Source organism: Neopsephotus bourkii, unplaced genomic scaffold, assembly GCF_033783945.1.
Source record: "Neopsephotus bourkii isolate Nb327-2 ecotype Australia unplaced genomic scaffold, CSIRO-AGI_Nbou_v1 NB_1052, whole genome shotgun sequence".
Classification (NCBI taxonomy): domain Eukaryota; kingdom Metazoa; phylum Chordata; class Aves; order Psittaciformes; family Psittacidae; genus Neopsephotus; species Neopsephotus bourkii.
In genome coordinates this window covers 2,099,669-2,127,654 of record NW_026901541.1, presented here as the reverse complement: position 1 = coordinate 2,127,654, position 27,986 = coordinate 2,099,669, and the positions used below count along the sequence as shown (strand labels likewise).

The window sequence follows — 27,986 nt, the reverse complement described above, 5'->3', positions numbered from 1 at the left end:
CATAGTCACAAGTAGGGGGAAAAACTTCTCCACCATTTTTCTGTCTAGACTTGGAGAAAAAACGTCCAGACCACTAGGAATTGCTTTTGCTTGTTCAGCCGTGCACCAGACTGCCTTTGAATCCTTCACCTAGTTAAGCAAGCTCAAAGTTTACAAAAGGGAGTGATAGGGAGAAAGGAACTATTTAGCTAAGTCCAAATTATAGCTGTAAGAGATTTAAGAAAAACAGAGAATGTCAAAAAATAGCAATAACCCTGTAAGCAATATCCTGCAGAGTATGCTTGGTAACTTCTGCTCGTGTCTCATCTGTGATTCTCCACATTAACTTCTGAACACATTTTGATCTGTCTAGGTCAAACTGAAGTACAATGTGTTTGAGGTGAATACACAAAATGTTCCATTTAACCTCCTTTAATAGCCACTCAAGGGAAATATCATTACATTGGACAGTCTGTGATTACCAGACCTCAGTTTGATAGAGTTTTGGCTGGATTCTGACACAAAGATAAACAGAGTTAATGATACCAGCTTCCTCCTTTCCATTTTCAGTGTGTATATGTGTACACAGCTCATCACCACCTCTGAACCTCCTGTTAATAAGATCCTTTGAATTCAGTAGCAAGTGCTGTTGGGCCAATAGTCAACAATTAATGGCTTTTCCTTAATACTTATTAGTGCACTGCAGCTCAAAATCTAAAGTGAACAGTTTGCAGCTTCTCTGCTTTAGGAGTTACTACGACCCATTGATCTCCCAGTAGTAAGTTAGGTGTTGGCTAGACTGCCATCTGAGATGGTGAATTTCCATTGCTTGGAAGGAAGCTGCATAGCTAGGAAAAATGTGGGGATGGGGTGGAGGCTGAGGTTAATATTCTTCCTGCCAACCCAAAATTAGATGCTTTTCATGGCTCCAATGCTGAAGGTTTTTAAGGATTTCCTTTTTACTTCCAACTTACATGAAGTTACTTGGATTTTAAAACCTGTCTACATCCTGCACGATGAGACTTTGTTCTGGCAGCCATGATCAAGGCATCTAACAGCCAAATTCTCTCCAATACTTTGAGAATGAAAGGCTAGCTTCAGCAAACTGAGCTCATACCTCAGGAAAAGAAATAAGAAATATTTTTACTGAAAACTCGCCCAAGGCTCAGGTGTATTCCATTTTCCTTTTTACTTGCTTGACTATCAGGTTTTTTCCATCAGTCAGGAAGCTACATCCCCGGCCAGCATCCAATGACATCTTGGCACAAACTCATCTCACTACTTGTTTGCAGCAGATCAGGCTGTTTCTCCTGCCCCTCAGAAATACTTTATTTTCTGCAAAGATTAATAAATCACAGCAATTCTGTTTGCAATGTAAAGATTTTTTTCTAAGAGAAACCTTAGCCAATGTTTTTAAACTCTTGAGATACAGAAACCAAATTATATCAATGAAATTTATTTTATGATATTTTCATAGATAACAGAACTGTCTATCCTTGAGGGGCTTTTGTATATTTCTGTGTAGACCATTATTCTCCTAAAATGTGATTTCCTTGTTTTCTTAGGTCATATCCATACTTTTTTTTTCAGGTCCTAGCACATGGAAATGCTTTATTCTTAAAGAAAAGTATAAGAAGGCAAGGACTTTGGGTTTGGTGCTGCATTCTCCAATGTCCTGTCAGATCTGTAGATATGATATATGAGCAGATTTCGAATCAGTCATCTATAGTCTAATTTTTCCCCTTATACATACTGACCACTTAGAGCTTCAGTGAGAATGACAGATACCTTGCTGGATGTAATGGTGTGCATGGAATGCAATTGCAGACCTAATGTAGGAGAAAAGACACACTTGCCAATTATTCTGAGACACTGCTCAGAAAGCTTCAGGCAGGGTGTTGAAATCTTCAAACAATTTTGTTATCTTGCATTTGACTGTACCCACTGAAAATGTGATGACTAGGAACCAGAGCTATTTTTCCATAAGTCAGTCAGCATGCTTTTACAATGGGAAAATGATGATGCACTAATAATGTTATGCCTGCAACACCCACATACACACAGATTATTTTTCATCACTGACATGCAGCTTTTTCTACCTAAAAATCTGTTTGACATATGGGAAGAGGCTCTATGCTGAATTCAGTAGAATTTGGGGCCATTTTGAATAATGTTGTTTCTCTTTTAAAAGGAATGGAACAAATGAAAACAGTTTCTTCCTCAAGAACCTCTCACTAATCTTACTGTCTTTGTAGGCAGAAGACGCAGAATTCATTTAACCCCAAATCCACCCCCCTCCTTTTTCAAGTATTTATATAAGATTTCCCTATTTCGAAAGTCAGTCACATTAAATTGCAGTACCAGTTTGTCTTAGTATCACCAAATGATGTTTTATATTATAGCAGCTGCAATCATGTATTGAAGTTTGTTTGAGAAAAATATATGTCTTATATAACACATTGACTGTACATGGAGGCAAAATTAAATGAGCAACAATGTACACTCTCCAAAAGAATAAGTGTGTAAGTAAAAATGGGTGCTCTTCATGAATGATGAAGTCTTCATTTTAAACAGCAGGAGAAAAATACATTGTGCGCTTCCTAAGTCTCCATTTTTATGGTTTGCCCCTCCATTCTTTGCTTGATGTAGTACTGAAGGCTTTGTCCAATATCTTTTTCCTATAAACCTACACCTCCTATTCAGCACTATTTTTCTGAGAAATAGTCTTCATGGTTACAGTTATACTAATAAATAAAAGGGGGACAAAGACCAGTGCCTGATCTTGAGGCCAAAGTGTCACAGCCTGATTCATTTCTGTACTTCTAAGAGCTACCTACTCTGGAGCTGTTTCATCCTGCCAAGAGCAAGTTGGAGGAGTCCAAGAAAAAGACAGTAAGTTAGCAATTAATCAGTGCGGACATTCAGGGCTTATTGCTTGGGTTCATACCTTGTCTTTCATTTCCTTAGAAGACACAAACCCTCTGTCTTCAAGTCTTGATGGGTGCACATCAATATCAAGACAGAGAAATATAGAGGTGCCACAGGTACTTATTCTTTGTACTCCCAATCAAGGACATACATCCTAGCACCTGTCACTGCGTAAAATGGAGCATCTCTGTTCCTAGGCCATTAACTTGTCTTGATAGTGTGCTGATTGTGGCAGATTCTTTTAGCACAGTTCACATTAACCAGGTACTAATATTATGTTAAGATCCTCAAATTCATCCTAAAGCTGGAATTTTTCTGCGTTTTTGTGGTGTTTCTCTACAGCCTATATTCGGGACTGCACATCTAGGAAGTCTGGCCCACAGATCACCAGGCTTCATAGTCTGCCGAACCATGTGTGGCTGCCATGTCCCTGAAAGACAGCCACACGAGGTCCTTATTTTGCCTCAGGGAAAGCCCCATTCCTGACAGATGCAGTATCTGGAGATGCTTTTCAAAAAGGAGCAGTGGTTTAGAAATTCAGACTCCAAGTCCTTTCTGCCAGAGAAATATATGTGCTCTGAATCGGACCTGAGTTTCCCTTCTCCAAAGAAAGGCAAGAACTGAAGATCATCAAAACCAGCTTCATCATCTAACACTGGCAGCCATTCTGACAGATCATCATCTGCAAAACAAACCACAGAATTCAAAAACAAGTCCGTGTGTGCTCTCTGAGATGCCTCCCAAGACACTGGCACTTTTTAAGAGTAGGCTTTTCAATCTGGGTCTGCCAAACCTTCAGTGGTGTTCCCTGAATGTTACTTCTAGTAGAAGTTAGGTTGCAATAGATTAACCTCTTGATTTCTCCTGATGTCTGGAGACATTTATCTTCATTATTGAAATCTCTTTGTTATTTGCCAGTGACACTTCTTTGGTATTTGAACATTACATCACCAAACTCAGTGCTCAGCAACAGTTTAGTTATCTCTCAGGTAAAAGTTTTGAATTCTGCATATTGTTTCCCACGGCTCAGTTCATATGCAAGACTTAGTCATAGCATACACTTACCTTATTCGTATTCTCATTCTCCCTGGGGTAGTTCAAGGAGTCATATTCAGAGAGTCATAATATATAAATCGCTCATTTCAATCTTGGCCACAATAAACACGTTTTGGGGACCTTTAAAATCTTCCCATAAGGCTGTCAGTACCATTACCTTTTATTTCTGCTTCAAGTCAAAGAGTAAGCCCTACATCTGTTCCATTTTGACAGTATGAATGTTTACTAGTTGACATCTGCAGAGATTGCTTGCTTACTGGTGGAGGAAAACTCAAAAAACAGCAGAAAAGAAGTTATTCATTTTTCTTCAAAATGGACAAAATTCCTAATCTGGTTGCGTCAACATAATTATTTCTCAAAATGCAACTCAAAGCACAACAGCTGGCCTATCTCCTGTGTTTTAAATGATCTGGTTCTATACAGCTATGATTGGCTGCTGTGTCATTTGGATGACATGCCAGTATTTTTCCACTTTCATAAAGGCTATCCCATAACTGAGTCTCCTCTTAGTAAGTCTTAAATCTACTTTTATCTGAGCTGATGGATGTGCCATTTTAACCTATAGATATATGTTCCTTTTCAGCAATTAACTTCAGCTAAAAGGATGAATGAGCTCCATGACATAGCAGACTACGTGTGCATTATTTATGAGGAAATCTTCATAAAAACTACATCCAGTGTTCTTCTTAAAATAGTCCTGAGTCTAATATTAGTATAACCTCTTAATTTATCTGTGTTCTTTCCAGAGCTCTGTGCAGAAAAAATATAATGGCATTTCAGGAAAAAATCCATTCTATATGAAGATGAAAGAGCCAATGGAGCAGAATGAGAGAAACTCAATAGGAAACACTGAACACTAGCACATGGCTAAATAACAGTATAGCTCAAGACTATAGCTAAGACTCAAAACTTCAAGTTCTCCTGGGGAAAGGACTTTTTTTACAGTATCAATGTCCTCATTTTGAAGTATATACCTCCATTTAGTCAACTCGCTAAAATGTAATTCTTAACTGGATCTGTTAACTTGATCTCATAGCTCATTTCGTATCTCTTCCCATAGAGGTCTTTGGCATCCCATTTCAGTTTTAGCTGCAGTTCAGTGCAGAATGGTCTTCTGTTAAGACAGTCTTAAAAAATGTCTCAGATATGTCAGGATATCACAAACTATTGTAGATGCTGATGTGAGAGCAACTGAAGGGAGCTTTTGATCTCCACTGTCTAAAATGGAAGTTTTGATGTCTAGCTTAAATATAGGCACCTATATGTACACACCTAAATTAAGTTTCTTGATTTAAAATGGAATCCCTTCTCTAAATTCAGCTGAAATTGACTGCACCAATTATATATAAAATGCAATATTTTGAAGAGAGTGGATTAATGCTGCCAATTCACAGCATGCATAAAGATACATCTGGATATTTTTCCAGAAATTGCTCAATATCTCTGAGTAGCATTGTGAAGAAAGTATTCCATGTCCTTCTGCTTAGGAAGTACTTGTTAATTTCAGATATCAGCTTTACATTTTCTGTTCTGTCAGTTAATACCTGGACACAAATTAGAAAATGTCTCTTTCCCACTCAAAATGCAGTTACTGAATATTGTATCCTTACTGTATTTCTGCCAGGTCATTTTAAAAGTAACTTATTTCTTCTTCTGTCATGTAAAAATTGTTACCTAATTTCCATTTCTGTTATTGTCTGGCCTTAGGTAAATTTGTTCATATAAAATCTCTTGCTACAATGATTTGTAAGACGCTAAATGCCACAGAGTCTATGTTGCATTTTATTCAATATGTCATAGGAAAGATGAAATATAAATGTTGCAGACTCACAGTCACATATGTCGCAAAAGTAGCCCAGCAGTCACACACTGTGAAATTTAAGGAGAAGATTCAGTACTCTTACTTCTCTGCCCCCTGAGGATCAAGCTGAATGTTTTGGATAGCTTGCCTTTGTAAGCAAATACCTGGTTGCTTATTTGACTAAATAGGCTTGCCTTTGTAAGCAAATACCCAGTTGCTTATTTGACTAAATAGAATTTGTTAGCTATCTAAATAAATGGTTGTTTTTTCTGCACATGATTTATCTTTTGTCAGAAGAAATATAAATACACTTTTGTAAGTGTAACTGATGACCCCAACATATCTATTTTACCCTTTAAAATGTACAGTAGCATACACAATCATATAGAAATCCTGAACATTAATCTTAGTTGAATTTTCTTCAAAGAGGAAAAATAAGATTTTTACTGCTGAAAAATATAAGAGTTTACAAGCTAAAATCATCTTTCCAGATTGATTAAATGAACTTGTTGTCTAATAGTCACCATGGCTAAAGAAGCTAGAAACTCCTAAACAATTCTTACAGATATTGTCAAACCAGACCAAGCAGTATTACACTCATCAATTAAAAATCCCAGTGGCTATAGAAGAGCTGACTTGCTGGACTTTGAGCAAAAAATAGATCTGATGTTAGACATAAATTTAGTATGAATCAATGTCTTCCAGCAAATTTTTAATCATTTGGGGCCTGTAAATAAACATTGTGAAACCTACGAGCAGACTGTAATGTATCCTGAAACCAACAAAACTCACACCATCCATGGATACATAAGGACAGAGCAGCTCAAGTCTCAAAATCTAAAGGTCTAAAAGTGAAATGCGATTCTTTCTGATCACTGCCTAACAACATAGGTAATGAGCTCATCATCTTATTTGCTACACAAAAAAAGTAATCTGGTCCTACTGTTTGTTGTACAGCACCTGTAAGAGTTTTCACCTCCACAAAGCTCATTCAGACAGATAGTTTTATGACATTAGGGATTTGTAAATTACATCTTACAAGAAATTCTGACATTTAATTTCTTTTTTTCTCTGAATGAAAGCAAAATGTTGAAACAGCCAAAAAACAGTGGTCACAGAAAAGAACTGAAAGTGTTGGCGTGAAGGCAAACATTAGGATCCTGATTCATGAGAGCACTTGAAAAACTTAACTCTGAATATTTTAGCTCCTTTCAGTTGAGCAGCTTCTGTGAGAAACCCTCTGGGATATATACTTGACACCCACTAATCAAAAGTGTTTTCTGTGTCCTTTAGTATCCACCAGTTATATGCTACTGAAACTTTTTCCGAGTGGAAATACATGAAAAATTTAATAACCCTGAATTATTTTTTATACCTAGAAAACAAACACACTAGCTGAAAATAATCCTCGCTATTGCTCACTCAGTATGCCTCATCCCTCTTTTATGGAGGGATTGGTAGGGAATAAGAAAGTTATCTAGTTAATAAGACTATTCCATGATTGCCATTTTCTCTGAAACAACAAACAAAATTACAAGGTAGGGAGAGCTGTGGTTAGGGATTACGGAAGAGCTGTGTTTCTGGATAAATACCGCATTTTAGCAAAAGCTAAACCAATTTTCAATTAAGTCCTGCCACAAAGGACTTCTTTTGCTTATCTGTCTTCTTAAAAAGACAGCAGTTAAAATGCTTTCAGATGTTAATTTCTTACAATAATCACTTTCCTAAATTAAGGGGGTCCCTATATGTTTTTATGCCTTAACCAAGTAATTAATAGTGCTTAATTGTTAACCTGAGTTTTAATGCAGAGCAAATGCTCAATTCACTAGTATCAAAATGTCAGTCAAAGCTCATTTCAAATATATGAAAGAGAGAATAAAACGTCTATAAAATACGAGCTCTCTTTTTTTTTTTTTTTTTATGATTCTCATATAACCTGCAATGTCTTTTTCAGGTTTTCCAAGGATGTGGCCAACCTAAACCAGCACCTGCCCTGCGATCTTCCCGTTCTGTCCCTGAAAACTTCAATGCGCGGTTTGTATCATATAACCCAGAGGAGCGACCTACAACTGCTGCTGGCACAAGTTTGGATAGGCTGGTAAGGCAAAAATATACTCCATTTTCAAATCAGTAGAAATGGCTTGGTAATGTAGTGGAAGAGTGGTAAACTCCTGACAACTATTTCTGCAATCATTTCCTAATCACTCTATAGAATTTCTATACCAGCTGTTCCAGCATTCAGTAATTATTTTTTCTCCACTGAAATGGTAAAAAATTGCATGCTAGGAGAACAATATGACTTAGTTTTTATGTATTAGAAATGTTAGAAGAGAATAAGCTCTTTCTTGAAGGCCAAAAAAGCAGATGAGCCACAGCAGGTACTTTACTGAATAAATTCTCTTTGAAAAGTGATCTACAGCTATATTATTTTTTTTTATTAAAACTAATTTTATGTATTAAAGCAATTTTTAGCAGCTAGTTCTTTAACATACGCACTTGCAAAGGTACATTGATTTGTTTCAGTTATTTACTTAGTTATAAAGTTACCACTGCTCTTTTTCCATCCATTCCATCCAAAATTTGACATTTATCAGCTAAAACTTCAGTGATCATTAATCTTACTTTATTTACTCTATCATTTTGAAAACAAGAGTTTAACATAGCACTATTTTCTTTACTACCAGTCATTGGATTTACATTTCAGACTTCGATGTGCCTTCTATTTACACATCTATAGATTTATAATGGACTAATTATGATAGCTGTTAATACTGTCTCAGCAATCATCTAGAGGTAAAGCCAATGAGCAAAATTAGAGTTGTACAGTGTCTGAATCAAAACAGACTGCATCACACACCCTCCGCTTGCCGAGCTTATTGCTAAACGCTTGCACAGCATTGGTCTGTCTGGCCAAAGACAGTTGTGCTCAGGACTGTAGCAAGAATGAGGAGAGACCCTAGCTGGAAACAGCCACCATTATCTGGGGTATGAGGTTTTGTGAGCTGCACTCCCGCTGAGTGTCAGGCAGGTGCTGGCTGCACTAGGGCACCAAAATGTTTTGCTATGGTTCTGATCACGAGCCTTAAATTGTCTAGAGGTTTCTCTGACATGCAGCTTAAATCACTGGGCAGAAACCCAAATATACTAATTCAGATGAGGACCTGGGTATCTTCTCAACACCATCATTCAGCAAATACCTTTGACAATCACAGTAGTTTTCCACAGTGCAAAGTCACCTCTATCCATGCTGTATTCTATTTACTGTATTCTGTCAGTCTTCATGCAATTCAAATGGAAAATAACACTGCATTTCTAGTCAAGACATGGGATTACCCTGCAGCAAAAAAATCAGCATTTCTTAGTTCTCTGCTCTTCTGGAAACTGTACCCTGGTTATGGCAAATGGAGAAACAGAAAAAAAGGGTGTTTACTTCCATAGCAGACTTAGGTCTTTCTACCACAGCAGTTTCGTAACCCAGTGTAGGATCTAAGTCTAACAATGTGTATGGCAATATTAAATCCATATTTGGCAGGATCTTAATTTTACCCTTTCACTTTGGATTCAGAGAACCAGCCCTTGTGTATCACTCAGTGCAGTGAATAAGGTGAAGTTAAAAGTCATCAGAGCCTGTAGGTTTCAATTATGCTCCATCAAAGCTAAAGGTTGCAAACAGAGAAGGTGGGAGGAAGAGCATAAAAAGTAAGGTTGCTAGCACAGCTGAATTTGCATTAAACTGATGCTGTAAGAACAGTTCAATTGTTTTTGCAATGAAAAAGACAGGTTTAAGAAACATTCCATACTGACATAAGAACACTTCTAAACACATTAATACCCTTTTTAAACTAAAAGCTTTGAAAATACTGAGCAGCATCCTCAGTAAAGCAGAGATGTGTCATATGCTGCCAGCCTCTAAAGGCTCTTACTAATGAAAACTGCAAATGCAGAAAATACTTTGTAACTTTTAATAACTTGTAGATTTTCAAAGGGGAACTTGTCTCCATATGATTTAACTAGCTTTGTTCATGCATTATTTCAGAAAAAAACAAAGAGCATTGCTGCTGTTACTTTAAAAAATGTTCAAGCCAAATACCTATTTGTTTTTCTTGCTAGTGATATTTGAAAGAATAACTACTTATGCTCTGTTTGTGATGAGTGTTGGTATCAATTCCATCTCCAAATGGCAGCGATGTGCATGTTATCTCCTTTTGGGCTGAGAACAACAATCCCTCAAGTCAGAGGTGGCCACTGATCTCCGCTGAAGCGAGGAAAGGCTGTTTATGTGTATTTGAGCAGAAGGCCTTGTTTCAGAGTTGTAATCCCTTAGCAACACTTGGGAAAGGTCACTGCCTGCATCACACACCGACTTGGGTAATTTTATCCAGAAGGTTATAAATGCTGCGCTCTTGCCTCACAGGAGCACCATTCAGCCTGCCTACATTAAATCCTTGGTGTTTAATGTGCTGAATCATTCCCTGAATCATGTATCTCTCTTCATTAACTATAGACAAAGCCTGGAGGACCAGCTTCATTTAGATCCTCCTAACCCTTGCGCTGTTAGCAGAAGGCGAGGAGAATCCTGCTCACAGTCTGCACAATGATCATTTCTTACTGAGTGCTTAATACAAACATGCAGCAATATTAGTATTTTGATGGTCCTGTCAAGCAATTAAAACCCCTTTTGAATATTATAGATATAAGAAGCAGTTCTTTCCTGAGTCAGGTGACTGTTCAGTGTTATATTACTGCTTTTAGAAGTCTATTCTGGAATTTGTATTCATAAAATACTGTCAGACCACTTAACTTTAAACTGTCATCACAAAGTCCAAACATGCAGGGATGTAAACCTCAAAAGAAGTGACAAACTATTCTGCTTTCATCTGTCTTTGACAGCATGTCCTCAGAAGACACCAACTTTAGAAAGTATTTCCTCTGCATCTCAATCTTATACAGACATGTAGCATATCTGAACCATTTATGTTTACTCCTACTCATGTCCCCATTTATAAGCTTAATTCAGTTGAACATAACTCATAAGAAGCCTACACTGAAATCACCAGGTACTGCACCCATCTGAGAAAGTGCTCATTCGTCCTTGCCTGAACTAGTGTGATTAATTCAGTTATTCCATTCCAAGAGGAGGAAAAGTAGTTTCCTTATGTTGTTATCATAGCTGTAACAAGCAAAGCCTGATAAATAAGAAATAGATCAAAATAAGTTGTGCAAAATGTGAAATAAATAAACATCCCCAAAAAGCAGTGGTATAACTGGTTTAAAATTATCATATGTATTTAGGAAGATATGTGTACCTTGAGAGAATTGTCTAAGCATGGATTTAAAGCACCATCTGAGACATTCCAGAGTATCTGAAACATGGAACCAGCAGATATGGCGCAGGACTAGAAGAGACAAATACACTTACGGAGCAGCAGTGGGGAGCTGGTTAGAGTATGCTGCAGCATCTCAAGCAGCTCAAGATACCTGTGCTCAAGCAATTCAATCACATATTCACAGCACAGGGCCTAAAAGTCAGGCTCTTTTTGAAGTGAATGGAGAGAGACACACGTTTTTGGAGACTGATTCACCCCATTTGTCACAGACACCTCTCATAGATTGGGAAATGAAGGGCTCAGCTGAGATATCCCCAGGCAGACATGCAACATTAAGATACCTCAGAGTATCTAAGACATCTAATTGAGCTCACAGGACAGTAATTTGGGATGCTCATGCCCTCCTGACTGGCAGTTGAAGGCTGGGTAGAATGCCGTATAGGATGCCACCCTATGTGGCATCCAAGTGGTAGAAGAGAACTGAGCCCCAGCTGTTCTCTGCAGGTCCCACTGGGTGGAACTCAGCTATGTAAACATAGTCACCTAAAGCTATTTGAGATGCCTATGGTCTGCAGGATGTCCAGATGTGAAAGCAAAGTTACAGGAGACCTGTCTGGAAATAAGATGGGATACCTCAGAGCCCCTAGATTCACTTAATATTTAGGTAACTGCATTTCATCCTATTTCTCTACTAACTGCAGCAGAAGCAAAAACAAGGACTTTTCTGACTCAATATAGATACCCATAGTGTAGATACCTGTAACCAGCTATCTAGATTTGAAGACTAGATGACTGTAGTTTTGACTGTTAACAGGAATAAAGGTCTTCATTCAGTTGTCTAAACATAGGTTTAGGCAACTGAATAGGCATCCAGTATTTCTAAAGCATGATTCATCACTTCCTAAAGTACAGGTTTAAACAGCTCAGAGAAATCATTCCATATACCTCACTACAAAGTGCCAAAAAGTGACAACCTTACTCTAGGCATCTAGCAATTACACCTGAATTTCAGTGAGATAAATACTGTCAGAAATTAAACAATTCTAACCACTGAGCTCTGTCGCTTCTGTAAAGCATGATCTAAAACTTCTCATTTAAAATCAACTGCTTATAAAGATTCGTTATCTTCTCTGTGGTTGCCTGTTTGGTATAACCTGTGGTTTATTTTGTTTTGTTTTGTTTTTGTTTTTCTGTCCCCTGAATCTGTTTCCCTCTTGCTTCCCAGAGGACTATCTGGAGGACAATGCAACATGGTGTAAGCTTTGGTATTCTTATTCTTCACTTTCATTCCCATTTGTCTTTGTACAGTGCTGGGCAAAACACTTCTTTAAGTTTCATCTTCACCATCTTTACTTTGTATGTGTCTTACAGGCTAAAATGCTAGCAGTTCTTTCTGTAATTTTTCATTCTGGCTGATTTAATTCTGCCCAGTGCCCAGAGCTGCTGGTTCCTTCCAGTATTATTTTCTCACTTCAAGGATGATGCCTTACCCCCAGAAAGGAGGGTATGTATTCCTTCAGTGAGCTAAAAGGTGGCGTGTCTCCATGGTCTCAGCCCCCACATATGCATGTTCAGCAGTGCAGACACCACTGTGGCATTCAGCTCTGAGTTCTGTGCCTTGAGATAGCAGTGGAGCAATGAAACAAACTCCCAGGCCTTCCTGAGCTCCCTCCCTAGAATTGCCCCTATCTTGCTGTCTGATTTTGGGCAAACCACTAAGCTTCTCCATGGAGCTTGATAAAGTAGATTCCCTTATGCTTTACAGCTTTGTAAGTTTCTGCGAATGTTAGAGGTTCCCTGATTTCAGACAGAAGGCCTTCTCAGCAGGGTTCAGCACAGCCCAAGGGGAAGACAGACACACAGCACCATGCAGATATGCATCATCTAACTTGTGAAGTACCTCAAAGGACTTAGCTTAGACTATTATATCCTGCTTCTTAGCAGGACTAATTAGTCTGCAGAGAGCCCCATGCTGATAAAAACATGCTACCTCCTGCTTTTGAGCTGCCCCAAGTACCTCTGTATCCACCACGTCACCATACAGCACGGTGCTGTCTTAATTCATCTGGCATTTCTCCCGAGAATATATTGCAGCCTGACCTGGCTGAACGTGTATAAAATAATTCCACATTTTCCTTCAGGAGGACATGGAAGCCTTCTTGGTTATCCGCTGTGGAGCTGATGCACTATTAACCATATAATACATAATGCATATGCACACTATAGAGATAGGCAAATGAGAAATTGACTGTGGCATTTTGCGAGTGATTTACATTCAAGTACAGTATAGAGGTGCATAGATAAGTGGATGGGCATGCACCCAGTATCAAAAAGAAAACCTTTCACACTCTTTACCCTGAGGAGAGGAATATACACTTTGTAGGAAAATGTTCTTTTATCTTCCCTCATATTTTCCTTAAAATAAAGTAAATAAAGTCTCAATTTCTATGAGCAAAAGACCCTGAAATATTGTTTTAGGAATAAAGTGGGATGTATTTTAAGTGTTCATTCTGTCATATTTTTAACTTTTTTATTCCATTGTGTAATGATTTTTGTTACAATAAGAAAATGCAGTAGTAACCCAATAAATCTGTTGTGAACAATTCCTTACCAGTGCTCCAAAGACTATATAAAGTAGAAACTATGATTTTTTTTTTAAATCTGCTTTGCATTTTAGCTATAAAAAGACTAAAATTAACAGGTTGGTATATACTGTGAAGACACTGATCTGAATTGCCCAGGAAATCCTCTGGGACATTCCTGAAAGTAGAGCTTATGTTTTAGGTTTTTTAGAATCCCTTTTGTCCAGAGTCTAGAAATGGTAAATATATGCAGTGATAGGACAATTTCCTGAGATAGGATGTTTATTCTCAACATTTTATTTCCCTAGAGGCCTTAGAATAAAGCCCAGTAGGTATAAATCTTAGATAATTTAAAATACTGAGATTAATTTTTCAAATACCTGCATAGAGGGGCCATTGGGAAAATACAAATAATGAGCCTGTAAAAGACTTCATAGCTCAGGAGGTTTTGGTCACACTCTTAAGAGTGAAGATGACAGTTTCGTGCAGGTGTTTTAGAAGCACACTGACTTCCCACAGGCTACTTCCTCCTGCAGCCCTTAGATGCTGTGTTGTTGGACATGCCACTTCACACTGTCTGATGTTAATCAACAGATAAGTCCTTTAAAACACAAGGTGTACAGCTCCTCCAGTTTCAGGTTTTGTGTGTTTAAACAGTTCTGTTTCTTATTAGCTGTCTGTATACATTGCGCACAATGAATAAATATGTTTTACAATGTTTGCTGTGGTCATTTAATGTCAGATTCAGGATCTGCTTGAATCTCCAAAATAGGTGTTTGCTTAGTGTCAAGTTTTGTTTATTCTCAGTTTCTGTGCCAAAGCAATATCTAAGTTAAAGTCTGTGAAATCACTTCTTCCCCCATGGTTAATACCAGTTTCAGGTGGCAAAGGTGGATGAATGATGGCAGCTGTCAGAACCCTCCTGGGAGACCTGCCAAAGTCCTGTTTTTAAAAACGGTGGTACTGTTTCATCCCGCAGCCGAATGGTTCTGCATGCTGCTGTATCTATCTGATGCATTGCACTCCTAATGCGTGTGAGACAGTTACTAAGAGCATTATTACAGTGGTCACTTCCATCTTCAGGTGGAATAAGTCTGCGTACTGCTCAGACCCTACTTAGTGTTAACAAGGAAAGACTATTCCAACAGTAACAGGAAAGACAGATTTCTACCTTAATTAGTTGTCAAATAAAATGCACGATCTTGACTGCCATGCAGTGTCTGCCTTGCCTGAAGTGATGTGGTTTCTGCCTTATTGAACATAGTGCCTGCTGGAACATCTGAAAATGTACTTGTTAGTATTAGTTGAACTTCTTTACCTGATGGGTGGTGAAGACCTACTGAGAGTCATCATCTCATTCCCAGGAAAGTTTTAGCGGTATGAATAGTTTTTACAATATGCAGAAAGTTTGTGTTATCAGCCCCTGGAAGATGAATCTAAGCAGGAAATACATCAACACTGCTCTTTTAGCTGAAAGATAGATCACGTTTCATTTCACGTGTCTGTGCATGAATCTGTGCAGAAGGAAAAGTGAATTCTTAATGTTCTTGTTAATGCCAAAGAAATGCAGTAACTACATAAACATCCTCTGCACTTTAGCATTTTGACATGATAGTAAAAGAAAAAATGTGGCTTAAAAGTTGGTAGCAAGGCTTGTGTCTCCACTTGCTGTGCATAAACTGTGTTCATTTAGATGCTTCCAAGTAACATGACAGTAACAACAGTAACCTGCCTGGAAGGTGATGAGTTCTTGAACTGTTAATATGAGTACAACCAACAATTTCTCAGTTTCCATAAATTAATGGATTTATAATACATCGCTAGATCATTTACCAGTAGAGAATTAGAGGGTCCTTCTGTGCAAGTGACTCCAGACCATAAAATGCATTTTCAGCAAAAAGTTAGTTGTGCACAAGTGTGGATACCAGCAGAGAAATTAAAGTTTTGGTAATTTCTCAATTAACTTCAAATAATAATTCTCACTCTCCAAATAAAAACATGTGTTATACTTTAGTGGCAATTAGTTTTCTCCAGACTTTTGCAGTGATTTTTATTTTGCTAGACTGCAGCACATAGATATATTGTGAACTCATAGCAAAAGTGTGCAATGCCAGACTCCACTTATAACAAATTGTAGGTTACAGTGGACTGAAAACTGATTTCCCAAGCCAAACATCTCATACATTTTTCTTTGGTTGTAATAGACAGAAATTGACACTTTATGGACTTTCGTGTGTATTACTAGTGGTTAGAAGGCAGATAAAATACAAGGACTAGAAAGGTTTACCTTCACACAAATAGTGACCCTTTCATGAACTTTCTTCAGTCAAAAACAAATATTTCATATTAGGAAAGATTTCCTATATTTTCCTCCGGCTTTTATCCCCCACCCCCCAGTTGTATCAATGTATCAGTCTGGGTTGCTGGGGTAGCAATACAATGCTTCTAGAATGCAGCTGCCTATAAACAGCAAAGCTTTAGTGGCTAGTTACAGATATCACTGATGGGGAGAGGTAAGACTAATAATACTGGGGAAAGGGGAAGGAAAAGAGCCATCATATCTGATTTTATCCATCATCCACTAAGGGCAAGTCTAAGGTTGTGCAACTGTTGGCAGATCCAGCAGCACTTCTTGGATCCCAGGTCTTGGTGTAGGCCGTAGCAGCAGCATTGCTCCACATTAGGGCAAAATGCATAGCTCCCATATTGCCACTCCATGTTCTTAGACACCATGAGAAATAGAAGAATACCCACAAGATGCTTCAGCAGATCCCACTCTGGACACTGGCATGTACTAAGGCACTCCGTAATAGAGAACCCCACCTACAGGCTTGGGACTTAGTAATATGGAGTCCCTTCATAGATGGGTAAGAAAACAGGAATTTTCAGAGCATAATTCCGAGTCTAATGTAGACATCTGCCTGAGACTGCATGAATAGTTTCCTGGAAGTGCCACTTCTGCTCTTTCAGCTATGAGCAGCTTTAGGCTTGACAAGGTACTTAAGCTTACAGAGGGCCAGAGCTGAGTTAGATTAACCCCTGCTGAGCAGTCAGTACCTGACTTCTCCACGAATAGCCCTAGTGAAGTGAATGTGACTGAGGCTGTAAAATTCAGAACTTAGGTGTGCTCACTGAGAGCTGAGTAGATGCTCACAAGTTTACCATGTTCAGTGGCTTTGCAGTCTGGCGGCAGCAATCATAAATGACTGTTGTGTACATGTCTTTGTTGGTTTTCTTGGGTTTTGGTGCTCCTGCACTGAGTATGTCATGTACATGTCATTTCGAGTGCATAAGAAATGGAGTTTTGCTGTCTTTTATTCAGTGTCTATAATATACATGCTCTGTGGAGCTGGGTTTGTTTATCTCCCATGGTAGCAACAGTTAGTCAAGGTGGTTAATAGCAGGCAGAATTCACATGCTTAAACACAAGTGCCTCATGCTGAGTGAGATATCCTGAGCTATCTAGGTACCTGCAAGAAGCTAATGATGTGATGAAGGCCTTACAGAAGTTCTTCAGCCTCTTGAATGCTCCAGAGGACTCCAAAATGGCATTAGGTTCATTTATGTCTGTATTGAATGAGGGATCTAGGAGCTACTTGTAAGGTCCTAAATAAGACCAAAATGAGGCAGCTGTCTACCTGAATAACTCCCTACACTCCAGTGACTGAAAGATCTTAGGCTGTCCAGAGACAGGCATCTAGGTCCTTCACATGGGGGTCTCACATACGGTACAGGACATACTGGAGACCTGTAGTGGCATGTGGAAGAGAAGGAATGTCTTCAAAGGCAGTAGATACTTATGTGCAAGCAACTGAATTCCGCCCCAGGTCTCCACTTTCTGTGGTGGGGTTCTTGGACACCCACCTCACATGGCAACATTGAGAGCTTTTAAATTCAAGCAAGACTACACACTACCAGAGCTTGATGGACAACTGACATTGCTATTCGTGTCAGGGCAAACCACATTGCTGGTATGCACCCAGCTCTTAGCAGTCCCTAGGGTAATTGTCTTGTCTTTAAAGTGCTGGGAATTTTGCTTTCCTATTATGTATTTGGACAGAATAAATACTATATAGCAACCCAAATGAAACCAGACTGAAATGAAGTTGTTTTTCTCTTTAAACATTCAAGCCCACAAAAATTTGCAGTGCATCATAATAACTGTGTTACCTAAGTAACTGCTACAGTGACTAAAGTAAAAAGCTAATTGCTTGAAGTGCAATGCCTTTTTTGATGTAGCATACTTACAATGTTCATATATTAAAGTGTGATAGATATGCAGAAATAACAGGAATTTGAGGAACATATTTCTCCTGCTGAAAAAAGCAGCAATCACTTACAGGAAAAAAAAATCACTGCATAATAAATGAACCTGTAAGAAACCTCCTTTTCCATGATCTCATAGTGAATGTCAATGAGGTTAACAATCAGAGAACATTTATAATCTTAGAAATAATACGTACATAAAAATCCTTTCAACTGTTATTCATTCATTCTTTCAGATAAAGTCCAGTTGACAAAAAGGAGGTATTTAACCCTAGAGCTACCCAAATAATGTATCCTTTACTGTCAATTGAGAGATATTTTCAGGGTACAGCTGTTCTGAGCTTCTTTAAGTCTCTGTTGGATTAAGATACACTTGCACCCTTCAGTTCCTGTTTCTCGCCATTGACTGGAGAAGAGTTCGTAGCTTGAACATAGACACTAACATCCTGTGAGATAAATTTCATTCTCAGACTCTGTTTTATGGAGCTCATGGTCTACAAACCTGTATAGACTGTGAAATTACTATCATACACCTTGATGGTATTTCTACTTCATTTGTTTTGGCAACGAGGGGTCACCCTGTGCAGGGCATTGAGCATGTATTAAAAATATCACAGTATCACAGTATCACAGTATGTTAGAGATTGGAAGGGACCTCAGAAGATCATCTAGTCCAATCCCCCTGCCGGAGCAGGAACACCTAGATAAGGTTACACAGGAACGTGTCCAAAAAATATGTTCTTGTCTTGAATACTTTAATGAGATCTTTCAGGCATCTTTATCTTCTGAAATAGAAGATGAGGCTGGGTTCCTAGTCATTGCTCTTTGTATGATTTTCTCACCATTCATTTGCACTATTGGAATGAAGTGATCCAGAAAAATTAATCAGCTGTTTCTGTAAAGCATGATCTTCATAATATCCAAGTTTACAAGAGAGAGGAGAAAGTTGACATAGTCTTCCCCTTGCCACTTATGCCCAAGCAATTCAGTTCAGATTATACCTCTAAGTGCAGAGTAGTAGAGAAGCAATGCTGTCCAGGGCACAGGGCTCGTGGAGACAGTGAATACCCTACTCTTTGTGAGGAACAGAACACTTTCACAAGTAGTGATGGACTGGAAAACCATGGCTGTTTTTACCTGCAACCTATCTCTCCCAGTATAACGTCCAGACTGCTGGGAAAGACCTCCTGTCACAATCCCACCAAGTTACGTATTCCCAGGCCAGCTAGAGTACATTCAGCTAAAGACCTTTATCTTTAGATGGAAAATAGTGAGCTCAGCTCCTCTCTGCCCACAGAGAGAAGCCCAGCTTCATCACACTTTTCATCAAGTCACCCCTTGCTTGATAAAAATCAGCATGGCAAACCTGAGTCACCTAAAAATCTCTTTTATCATGAAGTCAGCTGGATATAGAGACACAGGAGATGGATTGATTGAATTAAAAATGCTGCCTGTGAAATGTGCAGTAGCTCACTAAAGAATGCAACCAGCTGCAAAATTACTTGGTAACATCCTGTGATAAACCCCCTGGAATTCTCAAGCTACTTGTGGAAGCACTTTTCAAAAAAACCCTATTTCCCACAGGTTGTAATGCTGATTTATTTTTATGCTAAAATGTGAAATAACACGGCTAGCAAACACTCTTTCAGAAATCTAGAATATAATTAATGATATATAGGGACATATTCTTCAATGTCATTTGTTCCTTAATGTTGCCCCATGGCAAAGACACCATAATCACTTCAAGGCCACTCGTCCCCATGCTAAAACACTCTCTTGTGTCTCTCAGCCATTTGCTTTATCAAAGAAAACAGAGATTACAATGGCATCATTGTAAGAAAGATGTGACCAAGATATTTTAGTGTCCTGTAATGACCCTAGGATATAACTCTGCCTTCCCGGACAAAATGACCAAGGCTGTCCTCTCACTTCGGGATATGAGCCATACCCTGCCATACTCAACAGATGCTAGAGACATAAGCAAATTGCTGAGCTTTATGCCTTGACAGGTGCCCACACACACTCTGGAAGCTTTCCAGAAGATGCAAGTGAACTTACCAGGCTTCCAGGAAGGGCTCAGATGCTCCATGTTGACCTGCATATTTTTTTCCCTACTTGAAGCACTAGAGTGTCTGATGCTTAGAAAATCCAGATTTGCTTTGCACTTGCTCAGGTAGCCGTGCCCTAAACCAGCCAGGAATGTTTTTTTTCATTTTTTACAATTAATAGTGACAAATTGCAGGATTAAGAACACTTATGATTTATTTCACTTTTGAATGCAATGTTATGTGGTTTTCATATCTTACTCTGCTAGTTGTTGGCTTGCCGAAGTGTTTTATAAAAAGAAAGCAATACTTACATTATAATCCAGGCTAATTACAAACTTCCAACAAGGAGTCCAAGGCTCAGCCCTCATTTGCACAATTCACCATTTAATTTTAATGGATTAAATTGCATAGTCAGGGGAAATGTGGACTGATAAGAACATGCCTGTGAATGCTTCATTCATGCTGCACTGGTGGAAGTTGCCATAGTAAATCAGGATAAGTTAATCAAGCTTTACCTGTTATCAGAAACCAGACAGAGCAAAGAATCCCAACTATGAATCTTTAGGCAGCTGTTAGAAGTCAGATTGAAGTTCAACTAGAGGTAAATAGGGAAAGGGTCTGTCAGGCAGAAATCATAGGCATAATATGTTGGTATAAAGGAATTGCAGAGGCAAATGAAGAGATGAGGCAGAGTGTTTTAAAATTTTATTGCTGACACTTGAATGGTTTTCTGGTTTAGAAAGTATGTTTATTTAAATAAGATTCTGATATTCTGTATGGTTAGCTCTATTCTTTATGTGACTACCATATTTGCTTAGTCAAAGCAATTTTTCTTTTCTGCTCAGTTTTATAGGGGTTAGCCCAGCTTAGGAAATAATTCAAATTATCCTAATTCTTTTTCATATGCCATCATTTATAATCTTCAGGGAACTAAACTCACTTTATTTTACAGTACATGTCTATGACTGAGTGGCAATTTGTGAAAGGGAAAGGCAGTGATTTTCATGGGCTAATGTGGGGATCCATGCTAGACTTGCAAAAAACTCATTACATGGAGTATGACAGACACCAAGAAAGTGATGCAGAGAAAGGTGCTGGATTTTCCACCAAGGGTGCCCTGGATAACATAAGGAGAGGCCTGAATAGGCTACCCCGTGTTGTGGATATGCAGACAGGAAGATTTCAGGGTGGCCAGGAATTTCAGTTCTGGGAATTAGCTTTATGCTTACATGCAGATTCAGGGAACGTCAAAGCTCTTGAGGCCTTTGTGTGGGAACACAAGGTGCGTCCTTTTCTCTTTCCAGCAGCCAAAGAGGGCAAGCAGTTAAGTCTTTACTTCTTCCCGTGTGTACAGGTTTTAATTTACCTGTAGGCTTTGGGTGTGAAAAGTCATGAAGATATGACCAGCACAAGAAGGTTCCTAATGCCCTGTGCCTACTGGCCTACATGATAAGGGACAGCAGCACAGTAATCCAGCCTGGTAAATATAATCTGCCACTTTGAGTGCAAAGCATACCATGCTAGCTGCCCCCATGGGAGTAAGCTGCTACTCTGCACTGCAAATTCAGGGGAGGAAGCCATGGGTAGCCCACTTATGAACATAAAAGGAAAGCCAAGAGGGCTTTTCACCAGCACAATCACCAGCTTTAAGCCTTTGGGGTGCATCATACAAGACAGCTTGAGCTAACTTTGCTCTTCATTAGAAGAGGTACTAATCCTGAAAGGATCCAGGAGCATGAAATTAATTTGAATTTCAACAAGCTAATCGGAAAGCCCAAGGTTAGCTTGGCTTGAGAAGGTAGTAAGCATCCGTCTAGTTTCCATGAAGAGCACCCATCTGCTCATTTTTCTTTTGATATTTTGCCAGGTTTTCCTATGTAGGAAAATAAAATGAGATAAAATTGCTAAAAACACCTTGAAAGAAAGTGTAAACATCTGAGAGATTTGGCTTGCATAATACATTTCTTAAAGGGCTGAAAGGCATCTGCGGGATAATGTGAGGCAAGTTATATCATCTGAAAATAATTGAACCCAAGAAGCATATGCACATAAAAGGATGATGGGTAAGCCCATTCAGATAAAATAAAAAGTGACTCTACATTTTTTCCCACACCTGATTGAGTTTAAACATTTTGTGTTTAAATTAGTGGGACTATTTTCTTATTTACTTGTATGCTTATAATCCTTTTTAGGATTCCCAACAAAAATGCAGGATCTATTAATCTAAGAACTGTACAAACATAGCTCTTGAACCAAGAACTTGAGTCAGAAATTAATTAAGATCCTGACCACTCCAGCCCTTGGCCATCAAACCATATTTCCTTTGGAAAGCAGCCAGGAGATATGAGTAAGGCAGATAATTCTTGTATGTTTCTTCTTTATCCTGGTCAGGACTAGAAACGGAGACTGGCAAATAAATGAAGTATAATAAGCTTCTGACCCAGTCTGCTGCCTCAGGTTAAAGTTGAATTGCAGCTGCATTTTGCAGATTTTGAAGGTTCAGAAAAATTAAGTACTCCAGTTTTAGGGTGGGTCTGAAATGCAGCTTTAAAAATAAATCATAGCTGGGTATCTCCTTGCTTTCCTTGCTTGATGCATAACACTGCAGAAGCTGGAATGCACAGCTCGGCACAGCCCAGGCAAGACTCCTGGACAATGTCACTCCCGCTTAGAGACAAACCTGCAGAAGGATTGCTCTGAGAGCAGCCTACTGATTGTTGTGATGCTTTGCACTTTTCCAGTTCTCTGTTTCTGTGGTTTGAATAACAGCTTTCGGCTTGACTGCTTGCATGATTGTAAGCAAAATCTTAAAGAAGTTTTGATCACAATGGTAAAGTTCTCCTGGATTTTTATGAAGTAGCATGCAATCTTTTTTTTCTTTTTCTTTTTGTAATACTTTTTACACAGCTTTGCCTTCCACTTGAACCCGCAAGTGGAGTACTAACATTGTTTTTCCATCACCGGCTGTAGTTATCCATACAGCAGCTGAGTTAGTTACAAATTCAGCTTCGTGAGCAGTTGTACTGTAGAATAATGTTACACAGGCAAAGCATCTATAAGAAACAAAACTTGTTTAGATGTAAGTGCCTTTGATCAGCAAATGCGTCAAGGGCATGGGGAAAATAAATAGGCTTATCTTAAAATAGGACACAGTTTAAAGCAAAGTCATTCCCAGTGTGAAAACATTCTCTTTGCACAGCTGAAACATAAATGATGTAGGATCTATGTTAGATGTTGGCTAGGCTATTCTAAAAAAGAGCCTGTAGAAACTGTGCTAACTGATCACTGCCAGTGAGTTTACTTGCTGTATGCCTCAAGAAACAGAAATTGGAAAAGCATGTGAAACTAGGCACAAGTTGATGAAGAAATTAAACTACAAAAAGACAAGTAGACAGGAAATGTAATGACCAGTATAGGTTGGTTCAGCTGGTTGTTTGAAATAAAATTATTATCTATGCAGCCTCAGGAAATTAAAGCTCCCATTCCCTTCAACACAGTTTATAGAATTTTGCTCCAGTAATGAAAAATGGAAAAGAGCCTCTTTAATGACTTACAGCAATTATCTCTCTGCTGGGGCTAGGCAACTCTGAATCCTGTCACAGTCCCCTAAGAAAAGAAGCACTTTGTGCTGTTATTTACCACACACCTCAAGAAGTTCAACAGCATTTTCTTGTTATTCTTTCTTTGAAGCATGAGGGTGCTCAGCAGCCTGCCTGTGGCACTTCTGGATTTCACACTGTGAGTAGCCTTCAACTTCACTGGGCTGTTTGCACAGGGACCTCTCTGTGTGCAAGCAGCAGGTTGACACAGAATTAGGTTTGTTTCCTACATAGTTACAAGGCAGTTAATTTATTCATGGATTATGAATCTGGTTAAAATAAAAGCCAAATTATTTCTCACTAATGGATTTTAGCTGATTTATGCGAAAGGAAACTGGTGTAAATCATATTTTAAATGAAAACACTTCTATGACACCTGTCATGGAACGTAAGAAAAGTAATTCTACTGTTTTCTTCTAAGACTCTATTTAGATTTCCTGGTTGTTGTTATAGAGATGGCATAAGTGATGTGCCAATGTGAAAGGACTAGTACTAAGTTTAAGTCCATCTGTACTCATTCCTCTACAGGTAGGAATGCTGTGAGTGCTTCATTTTACCATACAGGTACATTTTCTCATACACAAAATATTTACATTCAGACTGGCTGAAATACATTTTCATTCAAAACCTTTATCTAAAAATTGAGAAATTTTCCCATTAAGTTATATTTGAAATGAGCAAGTAGTAAACCAGTGCAGGGCAAATAGCATTCATTGCAGGGCAAAAAGTCTGTTATCTCTTGGACTTTTTTAGTGAAGAAAAAGCATACTTAATGTGTCCCCTCTGCAAAATTAAGTTGTTGTTCACCTCTATTAATAAAAACTGAAATATGTTGTCTGTGAGATCATTGTGGAGAGATTAATAGAAGCTCTTAATTTCTGATGTACCGCAGCTATGCTAGAGCATTATTTTTATGCCAGATGTTATGGTAAACCAAAAGCATTTGAAGCATCTGGGATGTCTCTATCTGAACATTTTCATAAAAGTATAGAGATATTTGTATATTTTTATCATATAGGTGTACCTCATATACATATAGCTGAGTTTTTCAGACTTGCAGACTGAAAACTTCGCACTCTAAACAGAGATGTTTTTAGCATCCAGGAAAGAAAATCTTGAACATTGCATGTCTGTACTTCCATTTAACAGAGAACAACCTCTACAATTAACTGTTTAAAATGGACAGACCCTGTTTTTTCTTTCTCTTTTGATAGTGATAAACTCTTTGCATTATGAACAGCCCTAGTCATAAATCTCACTTAAGGCCAAAGCTGTCATTATTCAGGCACATCACCCTGCACCTGTGAGCTCCAAGCTCAAGTCCCAGGATTCATAAAACTGCATCAGGAGCTTTTGTCTCGACACACCAGGACAACCCTGATTTCTGAAGGCAAAGCAGGCATCATCTTTCAGAGCTCATGCTCCCAAATTGTGACTAGGGGAGCTGCCCTCCAGAACCACTGTGTGCCTCTGGCCACCAGCTAATCAAGAGGCTTGTAACTATCAGGGAGCAAAAAGCAACAAGCAGAAGAGTTGTCTGCCTCGGGAGTTTGCAGAGTTCATTGCACTGTAAAACAGAGCTGAAAAGAATGAGACTGGCTAATTTCCAGCTCATTTACATGATATTCTATTGAAATGAAAATATGCCTAAAAGCTGCACAGTGTAGAAGAGGGGCAGACCCCTGAGGCTTTCAGCTGAGGAAAGCAGATACTTTCTAGGACAAGTCTTCACCCTGCAGCCTCTGTTTTATCCCTGTGGGTCTCCTTGTTATTAATACCCATGAGTAACCTAGTGGCAAGTTGCCATCTCTTTCAGGTCTCTTTTTTTTTTTCCACTCTCCTTACACAAAGTCCTTAATGGTTTCTGATTGTTCTAGGAGATACTGCTGCTCTTTTCCCTCCAGATTTGAACTTTACAATTAAGAATGTGTAACGGGTCAGCTCTGTACTCTGCAGTAACACAGACTAAAAACTGAGTGAGCTGGTGTACCTCTGCCACCCAGCACTGAGCCACACCATGGGAAGCTGCCAGCTTGGGTTCTAGAGGCAATAAAGATATTTTAGCACTGTTCTGCACCTCCTGACCTGCCTCTCCACAGGACTAACTTGTTCAATTGACATAGCACTGCCATCCAGCCCTAGGTTTGTAATGAGCTTGGCTGGGGTTCTCTCAAGGATCTGTGACTGCCATGACATAGCTGCACCCCTTGTTCATCCTCTTCCTCATTCATCCCTTTCTAAATAGCACAGGGCTTTCTATGTCAATTTTTCATTGTTATTAGATTTTGTTTCTCCTAAAGGAGAATATCTCATGCTGCTGAAGTAGGCTGTTAGTGAGCAGTTCTGCACCTATATCTGTATTGTTTAGGGCTTGGTTTTGATGTGTCCAGTTTGATGTGCAAATTACAAATAAAGTGCAGCAAAAGCAATCTCACAACCATCCAGACCATGTACTTTCTCATAATAGGTTGAACTGGCATCTAGAAATTACTGCAGTGGGAATCCAGGCTTCCAGCAAGGAATAATGGGTTCTCCCTCTGTCATTTTTCAGTTATTTTCCATCTTTAGTATAATTCAGGGGCAATGGGTGAAAGTCCTTTTGCAGAAGTTTTAAGACTGTTTTCTCTCTGTTTGCAACATCCACAGATTCAGGACTGTTAATTCAGAAGATAAAGAGTTAACTGGGAATATTCTTTCCAGCAGAACAGATGAAACTTGAAATAGATCTTGATAAAAGGTTCACTGGTAATATATTAGTATAGAAGATCCGAACGAATGTGTAATGTGTTCTTGGCATAGCATACATCTTAGAAAGCAGTGAAGCAGTGGCTATATTCCATGCTTGTTCCATTTTCCAAGTGAATTCAACAGGTCACTCCAGATAGAGTACATTACAGTAATCCAGTCTTCAGCTGACAAAGGTATGTGGCAAGGTTTTATTGGAGTGAAGAGGTTGTGTTTGCCTTTTCAAGCATAGATGGAAATGTTATTTGGGGCTATAATTGCAAACCAGGCCTGCTGGAGGTTCGTAAGATTCTATAACACATCTTAATGGCCACCTATGACCTCCCACAGTGCAGTTTCACTCTTCCCATTTTGATGCTGATATATTTGATACCATTCACACCTGCTCTTCCCAGTTCACGGAAGTTGTCTCAGGTGATCTGTAATACATCTGCAGACAGCTAATCATCTTCCAAACTGTCTCGCTCATGGGGGTACTCAGTCAGTTGGCTCATTACACCAGCTGGAACCAATGGGACAGATACGTAAAGTTTCATCAGCGTGCTGTGTGCAGGCCTCCCCATGCCATCTACTGTCTCCCTCAGTTCCATTTTGAGCTAGCTCAGTTATTTTTTTTTTATTGTGCCTTTAAAGCAATTCATTCAGAGCTGGAAATAATCCCCAAGCTAGAAATAAAACACTCCCTCCTGTTTCAAGGGAGGGCTGCTAATTAGGTAAAAATCTCACAGCATTTTATTTATATAGAAAGCAAATTTGACTTTGAAACCACTGAGAAGCAATAACCACCGTATTTTATGATGTCACTGTTAAAGAGATGTTTTTTCAGGCTTTATTTATGATCTAATTTTATACAAACCACCTGCAGTATTGTGGGCATATAGGAATACTAAGTGCAGGGAAATCAGATGTCATATGAAAAAGTCATTAGCTCTGTGATCACCATGGGCTGGTTTCAGTAAAGGACTCAGGTACCTGCAAGTTATGTCTCACAACACCAAATTTTCAAGCATCTGGATTCCAATGTGGAGTCAAAAATACTGAGGCAACTAAATTGGCATAGGAAGCCGAAGAAGTTCAGAAATATCATTTAAAATACGTGTGCTGAGTAAGTGGTGAAAGTGCACTGACAGGCAACAGAAAATGTAAGCACTGGAGTATATCCAAGCTATAGCAACCACACACTAATATAACTAACAATATAGCATTATTATATTATACTAATATAATATAAAACATGAGACTAAAAGGGGAATCACAGAGTAAAGATACACAGGTTATAATATACTTAAATTTATCAACAATGGTTCAAGCACTGCCTTGCCCACTGTGCTCACATTTCTAGCTGCCTAGGTTTAGGTGGCTCCACTTTCCACAGACAGGATTTTAGGGTATCCTTTGATACACCCCTGACATTGCTGATTTGTGTACTGCAACCTCAGTCTAGCTCTCTCACTCACCTTCTGGGGCCAGGAGTTTGTAGTGCTACACTGGAAGCAGCAGTGTGTGCCTTCTGTGGTGACTATGCCTCTTTTTTTAAGCACATAGAATCATAGAATAGTTAGGGTCAGAAAGGACCTTAAGATCGCCTAGTTCCAGTGTGCCTGCCATGGGCAGGGACACCTCACAGTACACCATGTCACCCAAGGCTCTGTCCA

General features: G+C 38.9%; 1 protein-coding gene across 1 annotated transcript in view; it reads left to right on the top strand.

The window, feature by feature from the left end:
- The window catches only part of GPC6 (glypican 6), a 738,749-nt gene that overhangs the window by 672,011 nt on the left and 38,752 nt on the right, over window positions 1-27,986 (top strand). The window contains exon 6 of the mRNA XM_061361119.1: window positions 7,719-7,862. Coding sequence (XP_061217103.1) covers window positions 7,719-7,862 — 144 coding nt within the window. The remainder of the gene's footprint in view (window positions 1-7,718; window positions 7,863-27,986) is intronic.